We start from the raw sequence: 12,387 nt of genomic DNA, 5'->3' as shown, positions 1-12,387 counted from the left end.
GACGAGATGGAGCAGGACAGGCACTGGGCTACGAAAGGAGCCTGCCGTCCAAATGAAGTGGACGGTACAATCAGGAGGTACCCAGGAGGGTGTGGGGACATGGAGGAGGGTGCCCCAGGGAGGGCTTCCTAGAGGAATGAAGGCTGGTGTTGATTCCTGAAGGGCAGGGGGAGATGTGAGGGAAGCCGGCACCAGCAAAGGGAACGGCATGTCAAGGGCAGGAGCGTTAGAAACTAAAAGTGGCTCAGCACAGCCCAAACATGGCCTGTGTGTTGCGAGTGGTGCACACCACCTGTGGGGTTTGAAGCTTAAATCCTGTGGGAGATGGGAGGCTGCTCCTGGGACCCATATGGTCAGAGCGAGTTCCCTAGGAGGCCGGGCAGCCAGGAGTTCTTGTTTGGTACCATCTAGACGACAAATGACGGGGCCCTGACCGGGACGGCGGCAGGGGCATTGCGAGGAGAAGACGATTCTGAGAACACTTAGGGGTTGTAGTCAGCAAGGTCAGATGACCTACCAGGTGCTGGGGGCTGGAGGAGAGGAGAGAACTGAAGATGACCCCAGGCTTCTGACGTGGGTATCTGCTTGGATGATGGATGGGACTCTGGGCCAGGCAGGTGACCCTGGGTGGGAGCAGTGCTGGGCAAAGATGATGAACTTGGTCTCAAACACCGCTGACTCTGAGGGATGCGGGGGGCCCTAAAGGGGCCATATCCAACCTTGCCTGCAGGGTCAGAGTAAGACCCCTCAGAAAAACAGCCTTCTCCTGTTCTTGCTGGCCTCCTCCCCGGAGAACAAACCCTGCTCCTTATTCTTCCAGGAACGGCTGGAGTCATGTCATGAATTCATTATCAACTCCCCAGAGCCACAGCGTGGCCTCCTGCCTGACTTCTCCTGTGGCCGCCCCTTTCCTGGGCCAGGCTGCACCCGTGCCGGGCCCTCCTGAGCAGTGACACTGCACAGCAGCCCGCCCCACTGCTCCTGCCTGTTAAGCGTGGAGCACAAACCCAGCTCACCTTTATCCTCTCCTTGCAGAGAAAATAGGCAGTGGCGTGAAGCACGTCGGCAGAATGTGTAGAATTGTGGTAGGGGTTAGAAGCATGATAATTGGCTTCGATAATTTGCAGCCAGGATCTCAGCGTTGTCTCAGAGCATCTTAAGACTTCACAGACTCCAAAGCGAGCAAATATTTTGAGACCAAGATAAATCAAAGGCCTACAGAGAAAAACATCCACAGTGTTAAAACAAAGCAAAGAAACAGGCAAAGTGCTGGATCTACTCAGATCCAACAAGCAAACCCGAGCCAGGCTTCAGAGAGTGCGCAGGGCAGCAGAGTGGAGCCTGTGCAGGTGGCACGTGGGTGGCACGCGGGTGGCGCTCTGTTGCCCTCTCTCCTGGTAGCCAATGCCAACCTTTGGGTGGAGCCCAGCTCCAATTCTGGGAGCATTCATTCACCTGGTGCGCCCCACTGGCTGGGGCGAGGTTTGTTCACCCTGCCCTTCCTGATGCAAACTCCTACTGACACTAGTAGAGTCTTCAAATCAACATGCTGCCAGGCTAAACCTGCTCCAGCTTAAACCCTATCCTCTCCTTTGGACCTGCTGGACCTATGTCACTGGCCAAATGTCCTGTGTGGGAGAAAACAACAGTTCCTGATGACAGCCTATGAGCCAGAGGCTGTCACATGTCATGTGACGGTCTCGACAATCTGGAAGTGGGTGTTACAGTATGAGGAGGTTTCCCCAGAGAAGCTGACGAACTGGCCAGCAAATCAGGCCCTTCCTTGAGAAGTCACCTTCATCCAGCACCTGGCCTTTGCTTGGAAGATCAAGAAACTTGGCTCTGCTGAGGCAGTATCCAGAGGTGGTCGGGCTCACAGGACTTGAACAGACCTGCCTTGTCCCAGGTTCACACGAATACAACGTACCAGTAATGTAAACCAGGTACCCAAAGCTCTGTTTGCCACGGGCATATTCTTTTCTACAGTCCCTGGCTGTGTGGGGTACCTGGACACAGAATGTTTTAGAGGGTCGACTCACTGTGAGCATATGAGCCAAGGGTAGGGGCTGGCTTGGGGACCGTCACCCAGACTGGGATGAGACCCGATGAGTTATCCCACGGCCAGCAGAGCACCCCTCTCCTGCAGTGGCCTTCTGTCTGCCAGGGTCTGGACCTCACCCTCCTGAAGGTTAACGCTGGCTGGCAGCAGGCCGGGACACCCTTTGCTGTGTGCCAAGCCAACCACACGCCTTTGCTTGACCGTTCTTCTCCAGCAAGGTACAAAACTGAAGGTAAAATCCCAATCCCACCCTACTCTCGGTGACCACGTTCAGATCAGGATGGCTGGAGTTTGGGGTGTCCCCATGCCTGTCACCAACACAGCAACCAAGATCTGGGGACAGCTCTTAACAACGTGTATGTCTGTGTATTTCTAATTTTTAGTTCTAGGCTCTGAGTGGGGCTCTTTGCTGCTATCTCAACATATCACTACCTACAGGAGAAATTAATAACCCTATTTTACAGAAAAAGAAACCTCTGCTATTTGGAGAGGTTAAATCACTTGCTCAATCTCACGCTTGCTCTCTCTGCGGAAGTCACCGCCAGGCAGACTCCCCTTGGCTTCTCACTGATCCCCTCGTTGAGGCCTAGGCCTGGTGACTCAGGGCACCTGCTGCCCTGCTGTGCTTTCCTGAGCCTCCTCCCTGACCAGGGACTGGCTCTGTGCAGAAACCATACTCCTTGGGTGGCTTTCTCCACACCGGCCCTTGGAATCAAGCTCTCTGTCTGCCGAGCTCCATGTGGACTCACCTTTTATGAGTGGCAGCCTCCAGTTCAAAAATATCAAAGTCCCAGGATTCCTCATTTTCCATGGCCTGAGTTATCTGTGATGGGATGTCGTGAAGGGAGGTGGGGGTGATCACACTGCTGGAAGCCTGCTGAAGGTCTGCAAAGTGATGTGATTCGGAGAACAAAATTAAGAGGCTTTACAGCATTAACTGTTCCTTAGGGAGAACAGTTCTGCTTCAGGGGGTGGTTGCTTTGTTTCTCATTTTTGATGATACACCAAAAAACTTCTTACTGATAAAAAAAAAATTATCTTAAAACTTTTACCTGAAAAAATTATTTTCATCACTTAAGCATGGCTATAATAGTAATAGTGGTCCAAAAAACTAAAAAGGAGAAACTTACTTTTTGTTGAAAGAACATACTCATTCCTGGATGGTCTTCGAAAAACGTCCTGATAAAAATCAAGGAAAGAAGAGAAAGGGAAGTCACAGCTATTCTGTACTCCCTGAAAACCCCAGGACAGCGGGCCCCAGAGGACGCTGCGGGCAGCCCTCCCCATCAGTGCGTGCCGAGGCTTCCCTGTGCTCACCTCTGCGGCCAACCCCGAGCTCAGTCACTCACCCAGGAGCACACAGCCTGACGCTGCACGGACCTGCTCAACTCGGGGGTAGGGGCATCGCCAGGACGGCGAGCTCGGGAGACTCCCCAGAGCCCAGCGTCCTGCTGGCACTCAGGACCGGATGACGCCCCTCTGCCCTCAACCCTTTCCCCCCGTTTCCTGCCACCCTCCTCAACGCTTGTGGACACCAGCCTTCCTCAGGAAAACTAGATTCTTCCCTGCTCTCTAAGCACCCTTGCTCTACCCCGGAGCCCCGGAGGGGCCCCTCTCCTCAGCCCTGCGGTGCTTTCTCCCCATGCTGCCTCTCTTCACCCCTCACCCCCGGGCACTATCGCACCCCGCCCCTCATCCTTTCTCCCCACCCCCTCACCTACAGGCTGGAGGAGCCTCTGTCTCAAACAGACAAGACCACAACTAGACATCATCATCGCTGGGAACCCTCTACCCAACTGATTTTTGCTTAAAACCTTATTTTTATGAAATCAAGTGACTTTAGAAAGCAGGAATTAGGAGGGGGGATGAATTTTTACTTCTGAATTTTGTCACCAAGACAAAAAAGGTGACAGATGGCAATGGAATGATCTGTTTTCCACAAGTCGTTCTTCCCCTGTAAGGCCTCTGTACTAGATGGGGTGGAGGAGGCATCTAGACCCCTCAAGAGCCCATGGTATAAAGCCTCCTTCTAATGAAATGGTTCCAAGGCCTTCCTTCCCATGAAGTCACCAAATCTGTATAGGATGCTCTAGAGGGAAACCACGCCCCATTCACTGGTGCCTCTTTTTTTTTGGGGGGGGGTTGGGGGGTGGCGCCACGCTGTGCGGCTTGTGGGAATCTTAGTTCCTGGACCAGGGATCGAACCCATACCCTCTGCAGCGGAAGCACGGAGTGCTAACCACTGGACCACCAGGGAAGTCCCCCCGGTGCCTCTTTAGACATAGACAGTCGTTCTGTTTTGTACTATGGTTATGAAATATTTCATAAATTTTTCTTTTCTGCCCATCTTCAAAATCTTAAAACTAGCTAGCTGTCTAGAATGTGCTCCTCCCTTCTCTGCTTCAAGCTGCGGTCCCCCTGGGCGGCAGGCAGCAGGTGGGTGATGGCTCAGCCAGAGGGCAGCAATGGAGGGTTTAGGCCTTGACTGAGCCCCACACAAAGAGCGCTGTGTAGGCCAGCACGTAAACAAATAACCTCTGAGAAAACAAATGAGAACAGCAGGATCTAGCCAGCAGCCTGGTCAACTACACTTACAGACATTAAGCCCCCAACAAGGTCGATGGCATGAGGATCATCGTCCTTAGCATCGAATTGTGGTGAATATAATTCAGTGGTTCTTAGAATTTCCAGCACACGATCTAAGGCTTCTGTCACAGGCATGGGACTGCTTTCCTGGGCAGCACTGATGATATTGATTGCCTATAATACGGAAAGAAAACGACCTGAGTTTCATAATCTTAAAGACGATGGGAAAGCAATCCAGAGAGTCAGGCTGGCAGTAGGGCTCAACGCTAACTTAAGGCTGGTTAAAGTGCTCATGTCCCGCATCCTCTCTCTTCAGACGAGGCAGCTCCATACAACTAGGAGCATCGTTATTGTTGTGGGTCCCTTGGTGGTTCTTCTTGCTGAAAACAATCAACCAGGAGAACAAGGGACTCCCATGCTCAATGGAGACGGACCACAAACTGTTTCACCTTGGTGATGGGCGCCTCGATCTTCATGGAATGTATCCGGGCCGTGGAGGAGCGTCGTCTCTGGCTGGAAACTGTGGAGAGATCACGTGATACAGAAATCAGGGTGTTCACAGCCTTGGGTATCTGTCTCCCTTCCCGCCCCAGGCCCCACCCAGCGTGCTCAGCTGCACAATGAAGGGGTAGGACCAGAACTACCTGGTCGCTGAGCTTCCTTCCCATCCTAACAAGCCTGGGATTCTGGCATCACCAACTCTGCTTCCTTCAGCTCTAGGCACTAGGTTGCACGTGCACCCACAGACTGAAGTTCTGAGGTCACAGGCCAGAGAGAAAACAGAGGAAACAATCTAGCAAGTCAGGGCCAAACAGTGAGCCTCTTTTTGTGTTTCTAACAATAAGGCTTTATAATTATTCCGCTTGCTGCTCTCCAGGAGTGAAAATGTTCTGAAAGACAATGCCACAGAGGCTCCTTGTTTCATATATGGCGGGAGCAATAAATACAACTCAATTAACTGAAATACATGAATTTCTGGTTCAATTTTTCAAGGCATCCTTTGGTGCTTTCCACTGTTCTGCTCAATCTAGACGGGTTAGGTAAATATCTTAAGTGAGGCAGGCAGCAAATCTTAGACTCTAAAGTTTGTTAATTTTTTTGTTGCTCCTGTCAAGATCCAGTTCCTTTGGGGTGGGGAGAAGCCTGGGCAGTGAACTGGCAGGAAAACATATTCACATAGTGTTCTGTGTCTCTCCCTGAAAGCCCCACTGTCAGGCCAAATGCTGTTTACCAAAGGTCTTAAAGGACCACAGACTGTTCCACAGCCTTATGCGTCAGCCTTATTTTACCAAACTGGGGCCCAAGGAGAAACAACCAAGATTAACCAACTCAGGGGCTCTCAAATGCTCTAAATTTCAGAGACCAACAAAACTCCTTAAATCTAATTTTGGTGATCAGCACATGGTTGCCATCTTTCCATTTTACCCAACAAGGTCATTAAACCAAAAATAAAAACCACTCTTCTATCACTATGTCATAAAAAGACTTGTTCTCATTTAAAAATATAATGAAAGTGACATATACTTATAAAGACCACACAATAGTGTGAATGCAATAAAGTAAGAAAAAGAAATAAAAGGTATAAAGATTGTCATGACTGTGTATGCAGAAAGTGAAAGAATCTACAAACGCTACTCTTATAATCAATAAGCTAGTTTATCAAGGTTACTGGGTACAAGGTCAATACATAAAAATTCAATTATATTTCTATATACTAGCAACAAACAATTGGAAACTGAAATAAATAAACACCATATGACAGCATCATAAAAATCAATATTTAGGAATAAATCTAATGGAAAGATATGTAAGATTTACACACTGAAAATGCAAAACATTGCTGAGAAAAAATAAAAGGCAACCTAAATAAAGACAAAGAGCATGTTTACGTTTTGGAAGACTCAGTGTTGCCGAGATTTCAATTTTCCCCAAATTGTTCTATAGATTTAAGACACTCCCAAATAAACTCCCAAGAAGCTGTGTGTGTGTAAACTAACAAGCTGATTCTAAATGTTATATGGAAATGCAAAGGACCTAGAATAGCCAAGATAATCTTGAAGAACTTTATACTACCAGATATCAATACTTACCATATGACTGTAGTAATCGATCGTGGTATCAGTGTAAGCAAGGACTAGCAGAACAATGAAATAGAGTCCAGAAACAGGCCATATATTTATAGTCAACTGGTTTACAATAATGATACTACTGCAAAAGATGGTTTTTCAACATGGTGATGGGCCAGCTGGGTTTCCCAGTGCGGGGGGGATATTAATCTTTGATCTCTACCTTCACTAGATGTAAAAATTAATTTGAAATGGATCACAGACCCCAAGTGAAAGATAAAACAATAAAGCTTCTAGAAGAAAACATGGGGGAATATTCTTCATAACCTTGGGATAGAGAAAGATTTCTTAAACAGGACACAAAAAAGCACTAGCTATAACAGAAAACACTGATAAAATGAACTTTAAGATGCATTAAGAACCTCTGTTCATTAAAAGACCATTAAGAGAGTGAAAAAGCAATCCACAGACTAAGAACAGTATATTTGGAATACTTATATCCATATCTAGAATATAAAAAGAATTCCTACAAACCAACAAGAAAAAGATAAACAACCCAGTGATAAAAATGGGCAAAAGGGGCTTCCCTGGTGGTGCAGTGGTTGAGAGTCCGCCTGCTGATGCAGGGGACACGGGTTCGTGCCCCAGTCCAGGAAGATCCCACATGCTGCGGAGCGGCTGGGCCCGTGAGCCATGGCCGCTGAGCTTGCGCGTCCGGAGCCTGTGCTCCGCAACGGGAGAGGCCACAGCAGTGAGAGGCCCACATACCGCAAAAAAAAAAAAAAAAAAGGGGGCAAAATATTTGAACATTCACGTCACAAAAGAGGATATCCAATGGCCAGTAAGCATATGAAAGGGGTGCTCAACCTCATTAGTCATCAGGAAAATTGAAGTTAAAACCACATCCAGTAGAATAGCTAGAGTTTAGAACACTGGTATAACCAAGTGTGGGAGGATGCAGAGCAACTGGAACTCTCATAGGTTAGTGATGGTACATGGTACAACCCACAATGGAGAATTGTCTGCAGCTGCACAAAGGCCCAGCTATTCCACTCCTAGGTAGGAGATGAACACACATGTCCACACACACACAAAATACTTGCATAAAAATATTCACAGCAGCCTTACTCTGAACAGCCCCAAAGTGGAAAGGTGAACAGAAAGGGCCATTAATAACAGAATGGATAAGCAAATTGTGGCACAGTCATACAGTGGAGTACTACCAAGCTATAAAGAAGAACGGTAGCACCTAGCAACAAGGATGAATCTCAAGAACACTAAAATGAGTGAAAGATGCCAGACACACAGACAGTGCATACTATACGACTCCATTTCTATGAAGCGCAAGAAGAGGCCAAATTAACTTATGGTGCAAGAAATCAGTGGATGCCTCTGTGTGGTGAAATATGTGCGCAAGTGCAGGCCCGCACGTGTGTATTTTCTGTATCTATTTTGAGCTGGGTGGTTACAGTCTACACAGTTCAATGTACAGCACTGTCAAAACCTATTGAACTCAACACTTAATATGAATTGTATTATATGTAAATTATAAGTCAATTAAAAAGAACAGTGGTTAAAACCCACAAACATTAAAAGAAAAGTGTTTTAACTCTCAAAAATACAGAAATGGACAAAGTAATCCAAAGGATGAACAGAAGTCAGAGTGTGGCGGTAAAGACAGTTTGGGGCACGAGTGACCTCGCCTCTGCTCTGCTGTGCCCGAGGGCCATGACCATGAGGGCCACAGTGAGGACGGTGACAGCTGCTGCCACGACGCTGGCCAGGCACCACGCTCACTCATTTCATCCTTACGTGGTCCTCTGTGGACAGCATAATGATCCCCATATGATGATGAGGAAATGGAAGCACAAACGTCTACCCCCAAGGTTGCACAGAAAGTAGATGAAGCTGGGACCTGAATCAAAGCAATGCTGAGGCCGAAGTCCATACTCTTCCCTGTAACACCACTTTGCTCCCTGCCCTTGCAGCAGGAGTGGGATCCGTTTCGTCTTTTCAGTGCAAGGGACACACGGCATATTTTCCGGTCCTCACGACCAACCCATGAGAGAAGTGAGGCACTGGATCTCCACTGTAACATCTGCAAAGTTTTCGCTGTTAATCTAGTAACAATCAGCTCCCTATTGCTTCCCAATTCATCTCTGAGTCAAAGAAAGTACATAGCTAGCAGTAATATTTGCCTCCACACTATCTATAGATAATTTTCATTGCATTTTTAAAACTTCTAGATCATTCAGGCCACATATCTACATAACCGTTAAAAAATTATATTCCACTTACAACTTAAATAATATTTGCTTATGAAAAGTCTTTCACATCCCCAAATGCAGCTCACTTACTTCCCCACCAAAAGGTAAGCTTCCATGGCAAACTGCAACCCACAATGGAATATATCGCTGAGAACTTCCAAATGCATTACTCATACAATTACAACAGATAAACTGACATCTGCTGTTACAGTTTAGAAAATCAACTAGAGGACTTCCCTGGTGGTCCAGTGGTTAAGAATCTGCCTGCCAATGCAGGGGACACGGGTTCGATCCCTGGTCTGGGAAGATCCCATATGCCACAAAGCAACTAATAAGCCCGTGCGCCACAACTACTGAGCCTGCGCTCTACAGTCCTCGCGCCACAACTACCGAAGGCCCGGTGTGCCTAGAGCCCGTGCTCCACAACAAGAGAAGCCACTGCAATGAGAAGCCCACACACCGCAACGAAGAGTAGCCCCCACTCGCTGCAACCAGAGAAAAGCCCATGCAGAGCAGCGAAGACCCAACTCAGCCAAAAATAAATAAATAAATTAATTAAAAAAAAATCAACTAGAGAACAGACGGTAAAATGTATCTTTTTCTTTTCCTTTATTCCCTGACTCCATCAAAAGGGTCAGAATGGAACCCACTGGCAAAGGAGTTGGGGGTGAGGGAGAAATGGACACAGACTGCTAGAGGGTCCCCTTCCCTCTCCTGAGCTGGAGGGGGGCAGTGACCCAGAGATCAGACTGGGGAGGGAGTGTCACACGTCTCCATGGGTTCAACACTCACAGGACCATGCTTTCTCCTCTTGTCTTTGTCACCTACCTTTGCTTGTTCGAGAGGCAGCAGTTCTGACATCTAGTGAGCTTTTCCTCCTGTCGTTATGTTTGCCTGACTGATGATCTGTGGAAACAATTAAATTATACATTACCTCTGCAAAGGGATTTTAACAACATATTAGGAAACTTACCAATATAAAGGTTTTAAAAAACAAAATTTAAGCATTAGAATACCATTTAGGAAGCCACAAAAATCAACGGAGTGCACAGAGATAAAGGCTGTGAACAATTACGTTTTAAGGGACGCTGACTTTCTCAAAATGTCCCACCTGGTGCAGTCATAAAGTAGTGCTTTTCAGTTTCCAGATTATGTAATCACAGAGTCCCACGATGCAAAAACTAGCAGAAATGAACTCAAGAGAATTTCACCTATTATATTTCTATGTAATTGAATAAAGTGGTGGGAAAATTTTGATCTCCATCCACCCTTGCCCCAAAGGGAAAAAAAAAACAAAAATCTTTTTTTGTATTTTTTTTCTACAATACAAGCTCTAAAATGTCCCTGGGAGGAATGTGCCTCTCTCTGGGAGGGTGGCACAGGAGCACTAGTCCGGGGCGCACTTCTCTGCCCCTCCTCCCGTGGATGGCACCACTGCATTTCGAGGCCCAAACAGGGCTTGTCTTTGACACCTCTCTCCCTCACTCCACGCCAATCAATGACAAGGCAAAGCTGACCTTCCTTCTCGTGCCCTCCTCTGTGCACCTGCCACGTGTCACACGTGGTGGCAAGCCTCCCCAACCCGTCCCCATTTCACAGACGAGGAGACTGGGAGCCGCTGTGCGGACAAGTGAGCACACAGCCGGCGCTCGAGCTCAGCTCTCCGCACCTGCAGCTGCTTCTGTCTTCTCTGCCTTCTCCCGGCTTCCTCATCTGGATTCCTGCTCACAAACAGGATCCAAAGGCAGGCCCTTGGTACTCCTCCCCACCATCCGGAACCTTCTCCACTTGCTATCTGCTACCTTCTCTTCCATGTGGGCACTGGCAGTGACCTTGTCAAGGTCACTGATGACCTCCCTGTTGCTATAGCTGAAGGACACCGTTCACTTCTTACCTGACTTGTGGTACTAGACACAACTGATCATGCTTCCTGGAGACTCCTGGTTTGCACAAGTCCAACGCTGGCTTTCCTTGCACCTCTTACTGTTCCTTCCTAGTTTCCATCACGATTCATTCTCTCTTCCTCAGCACCCCTGGTGTTCCCAAAGGTTCAGTCCTCTTAGCCCTCCCTCTCAGACAACGCAATCTCCTCAGGAGACCTCATCCTTTTCTACAGCTTTTCCCAATTCCTGTGTTGCTGTCTTAATGCCAGGCCTTTCTCCTGAGCTCCAGACTTACATCTTAACTGGCCACTCGTCACCTCCATCTGGACACCCTCGGGAATTTCACACGAGCTCACTACCCAGATGAACTCAGTATCTTCTCCTAAATCACTGCTTATCCCAGGCTGCTGAACGGCATCTACCTTTTTGCTTAAGTTGGAGACAAGTCATCCATGACTCCTCCTTGTTCCTTGCCCTCAAGTGGTCAGATAAATCTATGGATTCAACCTCCTAAACACCTCTTTAATCTACCCCTGTTCTGTCCCTGTCCTGGCTCAGACACCTGTCATCCACCTCTGGATTATAATGACAGCCTCCCCTCATTGGTCCTACCGGCCCCAACTTTGCCCCCTTCAACCCATTCTCCATAGGCAGCCAAGTGATCCTTCTGAAACAAAAATCTGATCAGATCACTCTCCCAATTAAAACATTTTAATGGTTCATCACTGTTTTTAGGATCAGATTTAAATTCCCCAGTGTGGCACCCAGAGTCCTGTGATATCTGGACCTCCTCTCTCCAGCCATCATGAACTATTTATGATGTGCTAGTTCACCTCCCAAACCTCTCTGCCTTGGTGCAAACTGCTTACCCCCACCTAGGAAGGCACCCCTCCCTTGACGCCTCCTTCACCTGGTTAACTCTCGATCCTCTTTGAAGATGCAGGTAAGATGCGGCTCAGGTATCATCACCTCTGGGAAATCCTGCCCTAATGCCTCACCCCCAACATTGCTGGTAACCGCCTGCTTTACTGACTTGACTGACTTTCTCACTAGCTGTGAATGACACGAGGGCACTCAACAAACATTTACTGGGCACCTACCACGTGTCAGGCTCTAAGCCAGGCACTAGGGGTGTGAGGATGAATATATAGTAGGGTCCATGCCCTCAAAGGGGGTAGTCGGAGGGGAACAAACACGGGTGAACTAAGAGTGACAGTCGTGATGCTGGGGAGCAAAAGGAGCCCCAGGAGGAAGGGGCAGGTCTCCTCTGGGAGGGGGGCAGAGAGGAGATGAGGCATGTTTTGCAGCGGGAGGCCGGCAGAGGAGGAAGGCACTTCCTGGAGGAGGACGCTGCCTGCGCAGACGGGGCAGAGCTGGCTGGAGGGAAGCAAGGAGCAACGTGTCCCAAGGCCAGGGCTGTGGCAGGTGTGGAGGGAGGCGAAGCAGGCTTGAACTTCTACTCAGCGTTTAAGTGATTCCCTTAAGGCAAGACCAGACCTTCCTGTGACCGCCGTGTTCAGCCCGCT

At 48.3% G+C, this 12,387-nt stretch overlaps 1 protein-coding gene across 4 annotated transcripts in view; it reads right to left on the bottom strand.

Moving 5' to 3' along the window:
• PDE8A (phosphodiesterase 8A) overlaps positions 1 to 12,387 on the bottom strand; it is a 136,418-nt gene that overhangs the window by 21,156 nt on the left and 102,875 nt on the right. For all 4 annotated transcript variants that reach the window (XM_067697842.1, XM_067697857.1, XM_067697847.1 and 1 more), the window contains 6 exons: positions 9,807 to 9,884; positions 5,095 to 5,165; positions 4,655 to 4,819; positions 3,190 to 3,238; positions 2,809 to 2,944; positions 1,017 to 1,215 (listed from right to left, as the gene is read on the bottom strand). In XM_067697842.1, coding sequence (XP_067553943.1) covers positions 1,017 to 1,215; positions 2,809 to 2,944; positions 3,190 to 3,238; positions 4,655 to 4,819; positions 5,095 to 5,165; positions 9,807 to 9,884 — 698 coding nt within the window. The remainder of the gene's footprint in view (positions 1 to 1,016; positions 1,216 to 2,808; positions 2,945 to 3,189; positions 3,239 to 4,654; positions 4,820 to 5,094; positions 5,166 to 9,806; positions 9,885 to 12,387) is intronic.

The sequence above is a fragment of the Pseudorca crassidens genome, chromosome 1 (assembly GCF_039906515.1).
Source record: "Pseudorca crassidens isolate mPseCra1 chromosome 1, mPseCra1.hap1, whole genome shotgun sequence".
NCBI classification, from domain to species: Eukaryota; Metazoa; Chordata; class Mammalia; order Artiodactyla; family Delphinidae; genus Pseudorca; species Pseudorca crassidens.
This window is presented reverse-complemented; position numbering and strand designations above follow the sequence as displayed.